The sequence below is a fragment of the Callorhinchus milii genome, unplaced genomic scaffold (genome assembly GCF_018977255.1).
Source record: "Callorhinchus milii isolate IMCB2004 unplaced genomic scaffold, IMCB_Cmil_1.0 Scaffold17, whole genome shotgun sequence".
Classification (NCBI taxonomy): Eukaryota; Metazoa; Chordata; class Chondrichthyes; order Chimaeriformes; family Callorhinchidae; genus Callorhinchus; species Callorhinchus milii.
Genome location: NW_024704758.1, coordinates 220,740 through 239,078, shown reverse-complemented (window position 1 = coordinate 239,078; position 18,339 = coordinate 220,740). Strand labels below are relative to the sequence as shown.

General features: G+C 45.1%; 1 protein-coding gene across 1 annotated transcript in view; it reads left to right on the top strand.

Moving 5' to 3' along the window:
* The window catches only part of LOC103190322 (mucin-6), a 33,415-nt gene that overhangs the window by 3,110 nt on the left and 11,966 nt on the right, over nt 1-18,339 (top strand). The window contains exons 5-15 of the mRNA XM_007911058.2: nt 371-509; nt 2,206-2,310; nt 6,391-6,463; nt 7,064-7,201; nt 7,511-7,675; nt 8,750-8,844; nt 13,054-13,186; nt 13,704-13,824; nt 14,257-14,395; nt 14,848-14,952; nt 15,274-15,346. Coding sequence (XP_007909249.1) covers nt 371-509; nt 2,206-2,310; nt 6,391-6,463; nt 7,064-7,201; nt 7,511-7,675; nt 8,750-8,844; nt 13,054-13,186; nt 13,704-13,824; nt 14,257-14,395; nt 14,848-14,952; nt 15,274-15,346 — 1,286 coding nt within the window. The remainder of the gene's footprint in view (nt 1-370; nt 510-2,205; nt 2,311-6,390; nt 6,464-7,063; nt 7,202-7,510; nt 7,676-8,749; nt 8,845-13,053; nt 13,187-13,703; nt 13,825-14,256; nt 14,396-14,847; nt 14,953-15,273; nt 15,347-18,339) is intronic.

Genomic DNA, 18,339 nt, shown 5'->3' with positions numbered 1-18,339 from the left:
CAGGAATGTCAACAGGATGAGGCTACAGGTGAGAGAAGGAGAGAATTAGAGTTTAAGGTAACCAGGGTGACTGTGACACAACTTCTCATACCACCACCCTATAAACAAGCAGGGAGTTGCGAAAATTAGCCAGAACCTCAGTCACAGAATGGTAATTGCTGGGGGTAGATTAGATCAGCGAATTCCATCTTGTTGAGTCTTATTCATGCTAATGTACCACCACAAGACCCAAACCAAAACTCATTGCTTTATCCAAAGTCCCTAATGATTTGATCTCATTGCTAGTCACTGCAAACTGGAGCATTATGCCGAGAACCACTACTCGTCTGCTGTTAATGTTGTGCAGTGAATGCTTTTGTTGTTTGTACAGCGTATGTTCTATGGGCCAATGGAACTGCACTAATCTTTCGTGTCCAGGGACATGTTCTGTTGAAGGAGGCTCATTCTTCACCACATTTGATTCAAGATCATACAGACTATATGGAGCTTGTACCTATGTGCTGGTCAAAGTAAGTCTTTGTAATCTAACTGACTGGGATTTCTTGGAATATTTGGTCATGCAATGGTATTTTCCTTGTTATGCTATGCAAGGAAAATGCCTGAAATATATAATCCTGCTATGTTCAGGTCAAAAGGTAACCAGCTATGCATGGAGCAGCCAGACTCTGGCATGACTCACTTTTGGGCCATAGTTTCCTCACTGAAAAAAGTGTAATACACTCGGGTATAAAAAGTGCTTTCTAAGTAAATCTTTAAATAAGTTAGGTGTCAGCCTTGCTCAAGTTGATAGAGCTCTCGCCTCTGAGATAGCTGGTTATAGATTCAAGCCCTACCTCGAGTCTGAACATGACAATCAGTGCTGTTATGGATTGCCCTCATCCACGCATTCATAACATTCAGGCTCAACTACGCCAACTCCCTGATTGTCGGCCTCCCCAACTCCTTGTCAGTCTCCCCAAGGTCATCCAGAACTCTGCAGGCTATGTCCTTTCCTGCACCAGGCTCCATGACCCTATCACTCCCATCCTTGCCTGACTCTGGCTTCCCATCAAACAGAGGATACAGTTCAAGATCCTGGTCCTCACCTTCAAAGCTCTGTATGATCTTGCTCCCCCCTACCTCTGCAACCTCCTAACCCCCTACCAATCTGTCCGCTCCCTCCGCTCAGCGGGCTCCGGCCTGCTTCACGTCCACCACCTCACCAGCTCCATCATTGGCGGGCCTTCAGCTACTCTGCACCCACCCTCTGGAACCCCATCCCGCAGTCCCTCCGCCTCACCCCCTCCCTTGCTTCCATCAAGACCTGCCTCAAGACCCTCTTCTTTGACCGTGCCTTCGATCACCTCCTTCCCTACCTGCCCTCTACCTTCCCCGATCCCGACCCCCAGCTGGGGTCCGAAACACTCACTGTCCAGCACCTTGGGACGTCCTCACAACTTGAAAAGTGCTCTACAAATGTAATTTTGTTGTTGCATTGTCGGAGGTGACATCCTTCGGATGAGATGTTAAACCAAGGTCCTGTTTGCCTGTTCAGTAAGGTGATAACAATGCCATTGCACTACTTGAAAAGAGAAAGCTGCTTTCCTGAACGGCAATTCCCCCAGATTAAAAAAAACTAATTCACCTCCTGGCTGTTTCTAAGACATCGTTGTGTGCAAATTGACTGCTTCTTTCACCTGAAAATAGAAAATTGAGAGAAGCTCTTTGACATGTTTCACATAAGGCACAAGATTAAGGCCTGGAACATTTCGTACCCCAATTATGTGATGAGTAAAGGACAAGATGTGAGAGGATCCATATAGGGTGAGGAGAAATCCCTATTTATGAGTTTAATTCATTAATTCATTTAATTGGAGTCCTGTAGCTCAATGGTTAGAGCACTCACTCTGCAAGTGAGACACCTGGGTTCATTTCCAAGCAGGGCGAAACCTTGGGCAAGTTTCCTTACTCCACACACCTGATGAATAATCCCTCCAAAACAAAACAATAATAATAAATTGGTCATTTTCAATCCACGACTGTTTGTGGGACGCTGCTGTGCGCAATTGGCTGCCGCTTTTCGCCCACAAATATACAGTCAATTCATTTTACAGTATATTCTGTGAAGCGCTCTGAGATGTCTAGAAGACCTGAAATGTGCTATATCAAGTGCAAGGATTATTATTATTATTAACATTAATACATTGTGACTCTTCGTTCCCTCAGAGTTCAATGTTGCCTGAACATGGCCACATAGAGGGAGTTTTTGCACGGTGTGGTGTGAAGCCAACAGAGATTTGTGTAAAAGCCATAGTGTACACTAATAACAAGGTGAGCATTTACTGCCAAAACTATTGAGACATTAACAGGGGAATGAGATGCTTATCTACACACTAATGTTAAGATCTTTGCACTGTCCAAAGAATTTTACTGCTTGTGATGTCAACCTAAGGGCTGATGCTGCGCTCACTTGGGAAAGGACCCAGAAATCCATCTGTTTAACAACAGTGTGTGACATGGCAGTGACACTGAATATAGAATCACAGAATCATAGAATTATACAGCACAGAAGGAGGCCATTTGGCCCATCGTGTCTGTGCCAGCTCTTTGAAGAGAGCTTCCAAATCAATCCCACCCGCCAGTGGGAATAGTTTCTCCTTGTTCACCCTGTCGAATCCCCTCATAATTTTGAAAACTTCTATTAAGTCGCCTCTTAACCTTCTCTGCTCCAAGGAGAATAATCCCAGCTTCTCGAGCCTCTCCTGATAACTGAAGTCCCTCATTCCTGGTACCATCCTGGGAAATCTCCTCTGCACCCTCTCCAATGCCTTGACATCCTTCCTAAAGTGTGGGGCCCAGAACTGAACACAGTCTCTGGCTGAGGCCTAACCAGTGTTTCATAAAGGTTTATTATAACTTTCTGACTTTTGTATTCTATGCTCCTATTTATAAAGGCTAGTATTCTGTGTGTTTTTATTTAAACAGCTTTATCTATGTGTCCTGCCATCTTCAAAGATATACTTATATGAAGCACCTGGGCTCTCTGTTCCTTCACTCCGCTTAAGATTGTACCATCAGCTTATATTGCCTCTCCTCATTCTTCCTCCCAAAATACATAGAATACATTAGAATATACAGCACAGAAACAGGCCATTCGGCCCAACTGGTCTATGCCAGCGTGGAGTCCTGTAGCTCAGTGGTTAGAGCACTCGCTTTGCAAGCGAGAGACCTGAGTTCATTTCCAGGCAGAGGGCGAAACCTTGGGCAAGTTTCCTTACTCCACACAGAGCCTAATAATAATCCCTCCAAAACCCAAAACAATAATAAATTGGTCATTTTCAATCTACGACTGTTTGTGGGACATTGCTGTGCGCAATTGGCTGCCGCGTTCGCCCACAAATATACAGTCAATTCACTTTACAGTATATTCTGTGAAGCGCTTTGGGACGTCCTCCCGACGTGAAAAGCGCTATATCAAATGCAAGGATTATTATTATTATTATTATTTATGTTCCACATGAGCCTCCTCCTGCCCTTCCTCAACTAAGCCTTCAAGCATAACCTTCTATTCCTTTCTCCCTCATGTACCTAGCTAGCTTTCCCTTAAATACATCTTATTTGCCTCCACAATTCCTTGTGGTAGCGTGTTCCACATTCCCACTACTCCATGTGAAAAAATGTTTTCTAGCTTCCCTATTTGTTCTATTTGTGGCTATTTTATATTAATGGCCCCTGGTTTTGGTCTCCCCAATAAGGTGAAACATCTTCCCTATGTCTACCCTATCAAAATCTTCGCAAAAAATGGATCACTTCGTATTTCTCCACGTTAAACTTCATCTGCCACCTGTCTGCCCATTTTACCAGTTGCAATCCTATGTACATTTGCAGTCTGGTACTATCCTCCTCATTGTTTACTACGTTTCCTAACTTAGTATCATCTGCAAACTTGGAAATTGTACTCCCTAAACCCAAGTCCTGGTCATTTATACAGATCAAAAAACAGCAGTGGTCCCAATACTGATCCCTGGGGACACCACTACACACCTCCCTCCAGTCAGAAAAACAACCGTTCACCACTATTCTCTGCTTTCTGTCCCAGCTAGTTCTGTATCCGCTGCCACTGTCCCTTTAATACCGTGGGCATCTATTTTGCTAACAAGTTTAATATGTGGTACTTTACCAAATGGCTTTTGAAAACCTATATAAACTACATAAGCTGCATGACCTTCATCCACCCTCTCCGTTACTTCATCAAAAAACTCCTATCAAGTTTGCTAGACATGATCTGCCTTTAACAAATCTGTGTTGACTGTCCTTTATTAACCCATATTTTTGAAGTGAAAATTTATTTTGTCCCAGATTATAGTCTCTCTGCTGACGTTAGGCTGATTGGCCTGTAGTTCCCAGGTTTATCCTTCTGCCCCTTTTTGTACAGGGTAATAACATTTGCAATCCTCTGATGTCCAAGGAGGATTGAAAGATTGTGGCCAGAGCCTCCGTTTTTACACCCTTACTTCCCTCGGTAACCTAGAATGCATCCTGTCCACACCAGGTGACTTATCTACCTTGAGCACCGACAACCTTTTTAGTACCTCCTTTCGGTTTATTCTTATCCAATTTCTCTCCCCTCTCCTCTGATACTGTGGCATTAGCTGCATCCTCTTCTTTTGTGAAGATAGATGCAAAGTCCTCATTCAGTACATCAGCCATGCCCTCTGCCTCCACAAGAAGATTTCCTCTTTGCTCCCTAATACACCCCACCCTACCTTTGACTAACCTTTTATTCTTTATATGCTTATAAAATATCTTAAAATACCCTTTTATGTTACTCGTTAATCTTTTCTCGTACAATCTCTTTGCCCGTCTTATTTCCTTTTCTAGTTCTCTTCTGTACTTTCTATGTAGAGTCCTGTAGCTCAGTGGTTGGAGCACTCGCTTTGCAAGCGAGAGACCTGAGTTCAATTCCAGACAGGGCAAAACCTTGGGCAAGTGTCCTTACTCCATACAGAGCCTAATAATAATCCCTCCAACAAAACAAAAATAAATTGGTCATTTTCAATCCACGACTGTTTGTGGGACATTGCTGTGCGCAATTGGCTGTCGCGTTCGCCCACAAATATACAGTCAATTCACTTTACAGTGTGTTCTGTGAAGCACTTTGAGACATTGAGAAGACGTGAAAAGTGCTATATCAAATGCAAGGATTATTATTATTATTATATTATTATTATTCTATTTGATTATCTTCTGTATTTTGAACCTGACATTTATCATAAGGTTTCTTGTTCTGTTTGATTTGAATCCCAAATTTCCTTATTCATCCAGGGAGGTTTGGATGCCCTACCTTTCCCCTTTGTGGGAATGTATTTGTTCTGTCCCCGAACTATCTCCTCCTTGAAGGCTTCCCATTGCTCGTTAGCTGTTTTACCTGCCAATCTTTCTTTCCAGTCCACCTTGGCGAGGTCCCTTTTTAACTCACTGAAATCAGCACTCTTCCAGTTGAGTATCTTCACCTTTGATTGCTCCTTGTCCCTTTCCATAAGTACTCTAAACCTAATGATGTTGTGATCACTGTTGACCAGATGCTCTCCAACCGTTCAAGCTTAATAGCTTAATATCATCTGAAGACTTGGTAATTGTACTCTCTATACCCAAGTCCAGGCCATTTAAATAAATCAAAAACAGCAGTCGTCCCAATACTGACCCCCTGAGGGACACCACTGCACACCTCCCTCCAGTCAGAAAAACAAGCATTCACCACCACTCTCTCTGCTTTCTGTCCCAGCCAGTTCTGTATCCGCCGCCACTGTCCCTTTAATACTGTAGGTTTCTATTTTTCTTACAAGTCTCTTATGTGGCATTTTATCAAATGCCTTTTGAAAATCCATATAAACTACATCAACTGCACTACCTTCATCCACCCCTCTCTGTTACTTCGTCAAAAAACTCTTATCAGTTTGTTGGACACGATTTGCCTTTAATCTTTTATATGCCCTTAAAAGTTTAAAAGACCAATTTTATTATTAGTTCAACTTGAGCAAATGTGTATATTCATGGTGAAGGTGACTGGAGAAGTCACAAGTGATAGAGTCACAAAAAGTTTATAGTGAGCCTCAAGCACAGCGATTTATCACCTCTACGCAAATAAAACTGCAAAACATCACACTTAGGCCAGCAGTAAAGCCTTAGAATTATAATGGAAATCTGAGGGGATATTAGTGAGCTTCTGGAGGACAGCAAATGTTATTCTGTTGTTACAAAGTGACAGAAACCTGGAAATTATAGTCTGACTTAAGTTGTCTGTAAACTGCTTGAAGATTTCTGCTAACCAGTTTTAAAGCTGCCCTGGTGCTGACCTGATAAGTGTGGATGCTTAGATCTCTTTCCTCAGCCCTTGTATTATTTTCGCAGGTGAAGATCACATTCCTAAAAGGAGGCCTGGTCTATGTGGATAATAAGTTCCGGGGTTTACCCTACGTGACAGGTAAAGAGATTAAACAGAACCTGGAGGCAGTAGAAATGATTGCTTAGCAAACTGTCTCTAAGAGTGGACTTCCAGCAACCCCATCACCTCAACTCCTCATGGCATTGCATGGCATTGCCTCAACTCCTCATGGCATTGCATGTCATTGCCTCAACTCCTCATGGCATTGCATGTCATTGCCTCAACTCTTCATGGCATTGCATGTCATTTCAAAGACTGAATTATTTTTATAAAACATTTGATCATTGTGCTTGTTGACCATGTTCTGAGTAGTTGTTAGATTCCGGTTAGAGGAGGATTAATGTGTAAAATGTTCTTTCTCAGTCTTTTATTTAAATTATAAATAACATCATGCATCAAGTGTAACCCACTGCAGCTGTGGCCAGCAATGGCCCGAGCTCCAACAGTGTCACCATGAGGCAACTCCCTGTTGCGCCTCAACCCCCTTGACACACACCTCCTCACTAAATTAATTAGGGATAAATAGTGCAGAGCAGCACAACTACACTACCGCATGTTTAATTAATATAATCGCCGTCACTGCGAAACCTATGGTCGCCGTTCTTCATTTAGGGTTCCAAACCTCGGGTTTTCTTTCAGGGGACATCAGGATTCACAGGAAGTCAGCAAAATATGTTCAGATGAGCACCCAGTTTGGCCTGAAGATGGAGATCCTGGTTCATCCGATTCTTCAGCTGTACATTACTGTACAGATCACCTTTTTTGGCACTGCAGATGGTGAGTTTTTTTTGTTGCTTTATGTTACTGTACACAGCAGAATTAGTAAAGATATTGTACAGAGAGGGTTTATTATTATGATGTTGTGGTAAACACAGAGGAGAAATATGTAAAACTTACTCCACAGAGAATCCTTAACTACATGTTATGTAGTTAACTGAGCAATTGGCTGCTGGGTTTTGCCCACAAAATATACAGTCGATTCACTTTACAGTATATTCTGTGAAGCACTTTGAGACTGAGTCTCAGCGGTGTGATAAAGTGCTATATCAAGTGCTAGGATTATTATTATTATTAATTCCCCTTCAGGACTGTGTGGCAATTTCAATGGAGATGCTGAGGACGATTTTAGGAGCTGTATGGAAATCTCAGAAGGAACTTCGGCTATATTTGTGAACTCGTGGCAAGTGGGTGGACACTGTGCATCTGCGACTGAACAAACTATAGACCCATGCTCATTAAGTCATTTCAAATGTGAGTGGAAAGTCTCAGCAAATGCTTTCTGTTACTATCCGTTTGATAGGAGAATTGGTCGGTTGATTGATCTTGTAAGTCAGAACCTTGTCTTTTCATGTTTCAGACTGATAGGTCTCTCTGGCAGCTGCACGGAGTTTGTGTCAAAGAATTTTTATCCATGCTAAAAAAAAATGTTTGTAGCTCAAAATTATCTGTAATTTAGCAATTAGTACAAAGCTGTCAGTGTTGATGAGTTGGAAAATATAATTGGTGCAGTGTATGCTTTGCTGAGATAGTAAAAGCTTTTTGATAGCTAAGAAAAAAAGATAGTTTTAATCTGCCTCTACCCGTGCTGTTGCTGACCTGGGAGTACATACGGAGAGTGTAGAGGGAGCTTTACTGTATCTAACTCTGACCTGGGAGTGTGGATGGGTTGTGTAGAGGAGCTTTACTGTGTCTCTAACCCTGACCTGGGAGTGTGGACACACAGTGTAGAGGGAGCTTTACTGTGTCTCTAACCCTGACCTGGGAGTGTGGGCGCACAGTGTAGAGGGAGCTTTACTGTGTTTCTAAGCCTGACCTGGGAGTGTGGGCGCACAGTGTAGAGGGAGCTTTACTGTGTCTCTAACCCTGACCTGGAAATGTGGATGGACAGTGTAGAGGGAGTTTTACTGTGTCTCTAACCCTGACCTGGGAGTGTGGATGGACAGTGTAGAGGAGCTTTACTGTGTCTCTAACCCTGACCTGGGAGTGTGGACAGACCTACCGTGTAGAGGGAGCTTTACTGTGTCTAACCTTGACCTGGAGGGTGGACGGACAGTGTAGAGGGAGCTTTACTGTGTCTCTAACCCTGACCTGGGAGTGTGGATGGACAGTGTATAGGGAGTCACTCATCTGTGAGCTGACCGCTGAACCTAGGGTCCAATAATTGATTTTGTTTGCAAACATGGATATCTCTCATCTTAATGAGCAACAAAAAAAAATCACCTTAAAAATAATGTTTGTCTTCCCTGAAGGAAACCCCAATAGCATCTGAACAGACATGTAATAATCTTCAAATAACAACCTGTGCTCTTGATTTCTATTTAATAGCGGCTTATGCACAGCAGCACTGCTATATATTGTTGAATAAGACCAGCATATTTGGAAGATGTCATGGTTTCGTTGGCCCAATGGAATATTATGAGGTAAAAGCAAAAAACAAAAATGTATCTGTTATTTATTGAACTTTTTATTCATCAAATTGTGGTCCAACCATCTTCCACTGAATGCTATCATCCTTCTGACAAACCTCAAAGATCAGGTACTAATGTGTATTTTTATATATTTAAATCTATAATATATATAAAAATATTTTAAAAAATCAGTGCTGAGATCTATTTCCACTTTGCAAACACTCGTCAGGTTTGAACACTCTATGTTCGGGTAAAGCATGGATGACTTGGGGAGCAAAGATGCCACCAGACTGCCTGTACAGCAGTTTCAGCTTCAGATCATGGAATAAGTCAGCCTTACGTGCTCATCATTAAGATTCTCTTAGCAAAGTCCAAAGTTACCTCTTTATCGCAACACTTGTCATATGTCATGTTTCAAATGAATCATGTTCTGTATCCCCAAATATTATTTTCTGAAAGAAATGTATCTAACTTCCATTTGAGTGAATCAACACTTTCTGCTTTCATCGTGTCCCAAGGGAGTCTGTTCCATAAATTTACCACTCGCTCACTGAAATAATGTTCCCACAGATTAGTTTTGATATAGCCCCCCTTCGATAAGAGGTCGTGTCCTCAAATCCAACTGTTCTGAACAAGATGAAACAGCTTGTCACGGTGTACATTATCTCTTCTCTTTAGAATCTTAAATACAGCAATCATATGTCCTCTCAACCGACCCCTTTCCAGTGTAAACAGACCCAAATTACCAAATGGCTGCTCGTAATCTGCACCATCCATCAGCAATCAGGTTTAGAGACACGGAATCTTGTAGGAAATTGGATGGGCAACAGAACTCACATTATTACAGTAACAGAAAAATGTTGATGTTGCACATAATCAGAGAACAGGAAATCAGTCCAATCAGCCCCTCCCACACTCCCCCTCCCCTCCCACACTCCCCCACCCCTCCCACACTGCCCTTCCCACACTCCCCCTCCCACACTCCCCCTCACACTCCCCCTCCCCTCCCACACTCCCCCTCCCACACTGCCCCTCCCACACTCCCCCACCCCTCCCACACTCCCACTCCCACACTCCCCCTCACACTCCCCCTCCCCTCCCACACTCCCCACCCTCCCACACTGCCCTTCCCACACTCCCCCTCCCACACTCCCCCTCACACTCCCCCCCTCCCCCCCCCCCCCCCTCCCACACTCCCTCCCACACTCCCCTCCCACACTCCCCCTCCCCACACTCCCCTCCCACACTCACTCCCCTCGCACACTCCCCTCCCACACTCCCCTCCCACACTCCCCCCCTCCCACACTCCCCCCCTCCCACACTGCCCCTCCCCTCCCACACTCCCCCTCCCCCTCCCACACTCCCCCACCCCTCCCACACTGCCCCTCCCACACTCCCCTTCCCACACTCCCCCTTCCCCTCCCACCCTCTCTCTGCCCTCCAGACTCCTCCTTGCCCCAAACTCCCCCTCCCACACAAACACCTCCCCTCCCACACTCCCCCTCCCCTCCCACACTCCCCCCTCCCTCCCACACTCCCCCTCCCTCCCGCAGTCCCCCTCACTTCCCACACTCCCCTCCCACACACCCCCTTCCCCTCCCGCACTCCCCCTCCCCTCCCGCACTCCCCCTCCCCTCCCGCACTCCCCCTCCCCTCCCACACTCCCCCTCCTTCTCACACTCCCCCTCTTACACTCCTCCTCTCTCCACCACTCCCCCTCCACTCCCACACTCCCCTCCCACAGCTACCCCCACTCCTCAAACCCTCCCCTCCCACACTTCCATTCTCCTCACTCACTCCCCCTCCCCTCCCCTCCCACACTCCCCTTCCCTTCTCAAACTCCTGCTCCCCTCTCACTCTCCCCCTCCCATCCCACACTCTCCCTCCCACACTCCCCCTCCCCTCTGACACTCACAATCGCCTCCCACAGGTCCCCTCCCCTCTCACACTCCCGCTCCCCTCCCACACTCCCCCTCCCACAGTCCCCTCCCCTCCAACAACCCCCCTCCCCTCCCACACTCCCCCTCCCCTCCCACATTCCCCTCCCCCCCCCCCACACTCGCCCTCTGCCCACTCACCCCCTCCCCTCTGACACTCCACCTCCCTCACTCCTTCTCCCACACTCCTCCCCTCTGACTCTCCCCCTCCACTCCCACACTCCGCCTCACCTCCCACACTCCCCCTCCCCTCCCAAAATCCCCCTCCCACACTCCACCTCCCACATTCCCTCTCCTCTCCCAAGGGATGTCCCAAGGTGCTGGACAGTCAGGGGTCAGGAACCGAGCATGGGAGAGGGGTGGTGTAGGGTTGAGGGAAGGCAGAGAGGTGGGAGGGTGACCGAAGGCATAATCGAAGAGGAAGATCTTGAGACTGGCCTTGAAGGAAGCAAGGGAGGAAGTGAGACTAAGGGGCTGTGGGATGGAATTCCAGAGTGTAGGGGCAGAGGCTGAAAGCCCGGCCACCGGTGGTAGGATGGGTTTGGTGGGAGACACGGAGCAGGCCGGAGCCCGCTGAACGGAGGGAGTGGACAGGTTGGTAGGGAGTCAGCAGGTCGGAGAGGTAGGAGGGGGCAAAGCCATGGATGGCCTTGAAAGTAAGGACGAGGATCTTGAATTCGATCCTCTGGGGGATGGGGAGCCAGTGGAGTCGGGCGAGGGTGGGGGTGATGGGGTCACGGAGCCTGGTGTGTGAGAATACATGAGCTGCAGAGTTTTGGATGATCTGCAGCTTGTGAAGGGACGAGTTGGGAAAGCCGATGAGGAAGGAATTTCCCTAATCGAGCCTTGATGTGACGAATGCGTGGTTAAGGGTTTGGGCAGCCTGAGGGGTGAGGCAGCAGTGGAGTCTGGCAATGTTGTGGAGGTGGTGGTAGGGAGTGTCGGCCATGACGCGGATGTGGGGGAGAAAGGACAGTTCAGGGTCAAAGAAGACACCCAGGTTCCTGACTGGCTCAGTGAGGTTGAGTGGCAGCCGTGAAGGCTGATGCTGCCAGTGCCCGAGGTACGGAGGCGCTGGTGCGAGCCAATCAGGAGGGCCTCGGTCTTGCTGACGTTCAGCTTGATGTCTGACAGGACAACAACAACAAGATTGCATTTATAGAGCGCCTTTCACGTCCCAAGCCTCTCCCCTTGCACTGACCCTTGTCCTGCTCGCAGTATCTGCTCTTTCTCTGGCTTTATTGTGGTTGTTTTCTTTCCTGATTCATGGCCTTCTTTCACATGTCTCTCCACAAGTGATTTTTTTGACGATCATTATATTCATGTTTCTCTGCAGGTGAGGCTGGTGAAAGCTATGTCTGAACCACGGTTAAGATATTTGTTATTGCTGCTCTTAATGTGTGAGAAACATAAACTTGTTAACATTTGTACATCACACAGAGTCCTATATCATAGTGGATAGTGTGCTCGCTTCGCCAATAAGAGGACCTGGGTTCGAAATTGGTTGTTAGTTGATTCGCAGATCGCTTTCCAGGGTATTAATCCCGCCAATAAAAAAATGGTCACTCAACCCATGATTGTTTGTGTGAAACTGCTGCGTGCAATTGGCTGCCGAGTTTCGCCCAATAATACAGTCATTGCACTTTACAATATATTCCGTGAAACGCTTTGACGTCTTATTTGATAGAGTGCTTTAGCAACATGATAAGGCGGTATCTCAAATACAAGGATTATAGTATTATCTCAGATGCACTGCCACACTCAGCTAATATCCAGGTCCTGCTGTAGGGATAACTGAACAGAGAGAGAGAGAAACTTATTCAGATGGAAAGATAAAAACAATGGTCCAGCAGTTGTACTGGTCTCGATCAGCGAGACTTGGATTTTAAGGTTATAAAAGTAGAAAATTACCGATGAGCCCAGCACTGGCTTAACCCGATGAAACCAAAAAATTTTTTTAGAGTGAGAGGAGTCTTTGGATTCTGCCCCTTTTACTGCTTCTCTTCTGGCGCTGAACTGGCTTTGAGCTTCAGAACCATCTCATCCACCAATTATTGTGATGGGAGATCAGCTCCATAAGATTTGGAAATCACTTGCCTATCACTCTGATTCTCTGCCAGTCATTTTACTGGAGAACAATTGCATTTGGGGATAATTGTATTCACTAAAGATCCCTGGAGTGGGCTGAGAAATACATCCAGGACTGCATTGGTTGCGTTGATTTTAAAGAGATAGTTTCAGCAGGTCACAGAATCTAATCTGTGACAATGTCTGTCATTTCCAGCGCTGTAGATATGAGACATGCAACTATGAAAGCATTCAGGACTTTCTGTGCAGTGCACTTGAGTCCTACGTTCAAGCTTGTAAACTTCGGGGCATTGTCCTGGAAGACTGGATGCGTCATGTGGATGCTTGTGGTATGTATGCTTCAGACAGAAACAATCAACCATAAAATTAAGGATTTAATCTGAAATAAAGTATTTTAATTTGATCATCACCTTTCCCCCTCTTCTGACTGTACTGGGGCATGGACCCTCTTGGGCCTCTAACCCAGTGGTAGTAAGAATAGGAGAGTTCTCAGCCATGTGATCCTGCCCTTCCCGATGCCACAGGCTTCACTGGCTGATATTTGGAGTGGTAACCATACTTTTTCATCCCTCAGTACAAGGAGCTCAGGCCAATTGCAGTTACCACTGCAATCCGTCTGGCCTTCAGATCACACCCAGAAGCCCCAGGTGTCTGCTTCTGGCTCTATACCACGCTTTTTACCAACTAGCTATTCCTGAGTTGAGATAATCTATTAAAAGATAGTAATTTACTTTCATTAGTTAAAAGAAATTGATTGGTTGTGCAGTGGCCAGAATCAAATGTGCATGTGCTGGCCAACCATATACAAGATAGATATTGAGTAATGTCTATTTTAAATCACCACAGAGGCTAACTATCGAGACATGGTCAATGGTGAGAGCTGCGAGCAACAACATCTTTGTCCTTGTGTAATGAATGGGAATATCTATGCCTCTGGAGAGAAGGAGGACACTCTGTGCAAATCCTGGTAAACTATGGATGCTTTGTGTGTGGTGTGAGGTGTAGTGACTGTCAGTGACAGTGTATGGTGAGAGGTGTGACTGACAGTGATGATGTGCAGTGAGAGGTGTAGTGATTGTCAGTGATGGTATGTGGTGAGAGGTGTAGTGACTATTAGTAATTCCAGTGCACTCACAACGCCTTCCAACTATCATAGACATGGATCCTCTGATAAACTGATTCTTAAAATTCAACCAGCTTCTCACTTACTAGGGTCGCTGTGTAACACAGGGCACAACCAGGCGGCTTTGCCTAGGCCAGTTTACAGTGTCTGATTTCTTCCAACAGTAACGATAATTGTACGTCATTGGTGAAACGTCCAACTGGACCAGTTCTGAATGTCTGACAATGTTTGTTAATATCTTGTGTAAATTCTGTTCCATTAATTTTTTCTGCACAGTGTGTGTACCGTAGGCCAGTGGAACTGCACTAGTGAGCCGTGCCTTGGGACCTGTTCAGTTGAAGGAGGGTCGTATGTCACCTCGTTTGATTTAAAGAGATACAGATTTCATGGGCTCTGCACTTATCTGCTCTTCAAAGTAAGATCATATTCAGAAGTTGCATATGATAGTTCATTATATGAACCTGCATGATACCTTATTAATCCTCCCCAGCACTGTTCTCCCCGTAATGTTCTCAAAGCTCCCCATTCTACCTAGAAATATGGCAGTCTCTTGCTATCTCCCCCTCTCTCTCTGTCTGCAACAGTGCAGCTTTGATCGGGAAATTCTTATGTTGGGGATCACTTGTACAACTGAACCTCCTGTGTAGAGGAGAGTGGGGACAGATCCAAACATTGGGCCCTTGTTTCATAGCTTCCTTGTATTCACTGTGTACAGCAAAGCCTTACATGGCACATTGTCTCTTAGAGCCATTGACGAACTCTACCCAGCAGCTGCAGGTGCTTCATTAGCAAGAAAGATGATGGTGAGAAATACTTACGCTGAGAAGAGGCCATGTATTGGTTCTTTTTATTGTTATTGTTATTCAGAGTGCACAGAACCCGAAGGCTGGGCACATAGCAGCAACTTTTTATGCATGTGGTGAAACATCAACCGAAATCTGCCTGAAGACCCTAATCTACACCATTAATAAGGTAAGAACCATCTTTCACAGCAAGCAAGGCAGCAGCTGCTATTCAATCAGTGCTGAAATGGGAAAGATATTCGGGTGCAGCTCCAGTGTGTTTGTTGGTGAGTGTTCAGTGTGAAGCATTCAATTGTTACACAATGCCAGATTGAATGTATCTCTGGTTAAGCCAATGCTGAACCCTGAGGAGCCTGTAGAGATGCTGTAGAGAAATACAAGTGAAAAATATTGGCCCTCTAGCCAAATAATTTAGATGCTCATTTACAATGGCTTTTAGTTGTGTTTATAGCTGTTGTTCAGTCATTTGAATGCTATCCTTCTTCCGCAGGTAAAAATCGAAATTTCAAGGCAGGACACAATAAAAGTAAATGATGAAATTAAGCTCTTACCCTACAAAACAGGTAACACTAGAGTTGAGAACCCTGCACTTCATTCAGCTTCCAGTAGAGTTATATTGTGTCCGAGGTTGGTTTATTTCAGAGTGCCAGATTTGTGTTCAGATTTTGGCTCATACCCCTGAATCAGAGGACAGAGTCCCCTCAGCCTCATATCTTCCAGAAAAGATTTGAATATTTAGAATCTATTGGTTAAAACCAAGAACTGCATAGCTGCGAACTTGTCCTCCCCAAATAATTATCTACTTCTCTCTTAAAAATTATTATTGAATCGGCTTCCAAAGGGCTTTCAGGAAATGCATTCCAGATCCTAACAACTCGCTGTGTGAAAAAATTTCTCCTCCCCTCCCCTCTGTTTCTTTTAACAACTATTTTAAATCGGTGTCCTCGTGTTACTGACCCACCCGCCAGTGGGAATAGTTTCTCCTTGTTCACCCTATCGAATCCCCTCATAATTTTGAAAATTTCTATTAAGTTTCCTCTTAACCTTCTCTGCTCCAAGGAGAATAATCCTGGCTTCTCTACCTCTCCTGATAACTGAGTCCCTCATTCCTGGTACCATCCTGGGAAATCTCCTTTGCACCCTCTCCAATGCCTTGACATCCTTCCTAAAGTGTGGGGTCCAGAACTGAACACAGTCTCTCGCTGAGGCCTAACCAGTGTTTTATATAAAGGTTCATCATAACTTCCTGACTTTTGTATTCTGTGCCCCTATTTGTAAAGCTTGGTATCCCTTATGATTATTTAACAGCTTTATCTACCTGTCCTGCCACCTTCAAAGATTTCCTTATATGGATCCCCAGGTCTCTCTATTGCTTCACCCACTTTAAGATTGTACCATCAGCTGATATTGCCTCTCATTTTTCCTCCCAAAATCCAACACTTCGCATTTCTCCACATTAAACTTCATCTGCCCTGTGTCTGCCCATTTTACCAGTCTGTCTATGTCCATTTGCAGCCTGCTACTATCCTCCTGACTGTTTCTTGTGTTTCCTAGCTTAGTATCAACCTCAAACTTGGAAATAGTACTTCCTATACACCACTGCACACTTCCCTGCCGTTCACCATTACTCTCTACTTTCTATCTCCCAGACAGTTCTGTATCTGCTGCCACTGTCCCTTTAATACCGTGGACTTCTATTTTGCTTACAAGTCTCTTATGTGGTACTTTACGAAACGCCTTTTGAAAATCCATATAAGCTACATCAACTGCACTACCTTCATCCACCCTCTCCGTTACTTCATCAAAAAACTCTATCAGGTTTGCTAGACATGATTTGCCTTTATCAAATCCGTGTTGACTGTCCTTTATTAACCCATATTTTTCTAAGTGAAAATTCATTTTGTCCCGGATTATAGTCTCTAGAAGATTCCCCACTACCTGTAGTTCCCGGTTTTATCTTTCTGCCCCTTTTTGTACAGGGGAGTAAAGTTTCAGCCTTCTAGTCCTCTGGCGCCACCTGGTGTCCAAGGAGGATTGAAAGATTGTGGTCAGATTCTCTGTTATTTCCACCCTTACTTCCCTCAGTAATCTAGGATGCATCCCGTCCGGACTTTGACTTATCTACCTTGTGCACCAACAACCCTTTTAGTACCTCCTTTCGGTTAGCTATCTCCTCCTTGAAGGCTTCCCATTGCTCGTTAGTTGTTTTACCTGCCAATCTTTCTTTCCATTCCACCTTAGCTTGGTCGCTTTTTAACTCACTGAAATTAGCCCTCTTCCAGTTGAGTATCTTCACCTTTGATTGTTCCTTGTCCCTTTCCATAAGTACTCTAAACCTAATGATGTTGTGGACACTGTTGTCCTGATGCTCTCCTACTGAAACTTGCTGCATCTGCCCCAGTTTATTCCCCAGATCTAGATCCAGCACTGCTTCCTTCCTCATTGGGCTGAAAACATACTGATCCAGAAAAAAGTTATCCTCTACACATTCCAGAAATCCTTTCCCCTGACACTCTCCCTTTAGGATCTCACCCCTTTTTTTCCCTACGTTATGAATCACAACATGGACCACGACTTCTGGATGTTCCTCTTCCCCCTGTAGAATGTTTTGCATTCGTTCCATGATGTCAGCATCCCTGGCACTAGCGAGGCAACATTACCATAATAATAATAATCCTTGCATTTGATATAGCGCTTTTCACGTCAGGAGGACGTCCCAAAGCGCTTCACAGAACACACTGCAAAGTGAATTGACTGTATATCTGTGGGCGAACGCGGCAGCCAATTGCGCACAGCAATGTCCCACAAACAGTCGTAGATTGAAAATGACCAATTTATTATTGTTTTTGGTTTTGGAGGGATTATTATTAGGCTCTGTGTGGAGTAAGGAAACTTGCCCAAGGTTTGGCCCTGACCCCCCGGGGATTGAACTCCGGTCTCTCACTGGCAAAGCGAGTGCTCTAACCACTGAACTACAGGACTCCACGCTATGTAATGAGACCAGCCTCTCCTCAAGCTCAGAAACTCTGAGCTCAAGTTCGAGCAGCAGAAGACACTTCCTTCACACGTGTCTGTTCAGGGCACACAAAGCATCCTAGAGTTCCCACACGGCACATATTATGCATGCAACCAATCTCAGCTGTCCTGCCATATTCCCAGACATGTTTTATATTATTTTAATGTAACTGTTATAAATTTTATAATCATGCACCCTTTTCTCCCTCTGCACCGAATTTCCACTCTCACCAAATTCCGTAACAGAATTCTCACTCTGTTCCACTTCACTCAGTTCCCTCCTCACGTAATATGTTTAGTGTATGGCATAAATAGGAATATGCAAGTGCCTGTTTTCTGGTGTCAAAACTTTGACATTTGCTTGATACTTCTTCAGCTCTGTCCATGAGAGATGGTGGTGGAACTTCTCCTACCTCTTGTGGTTTGGATGAGACATGAAACCAAGGTCCTGTCTGCCTATTTATTGTTGTTAAATATCCCATGGTACTGGTCAAAAAGAAAAGGGAATTTCTTCTGGTTTCCTGACCAACGATCCCCATAT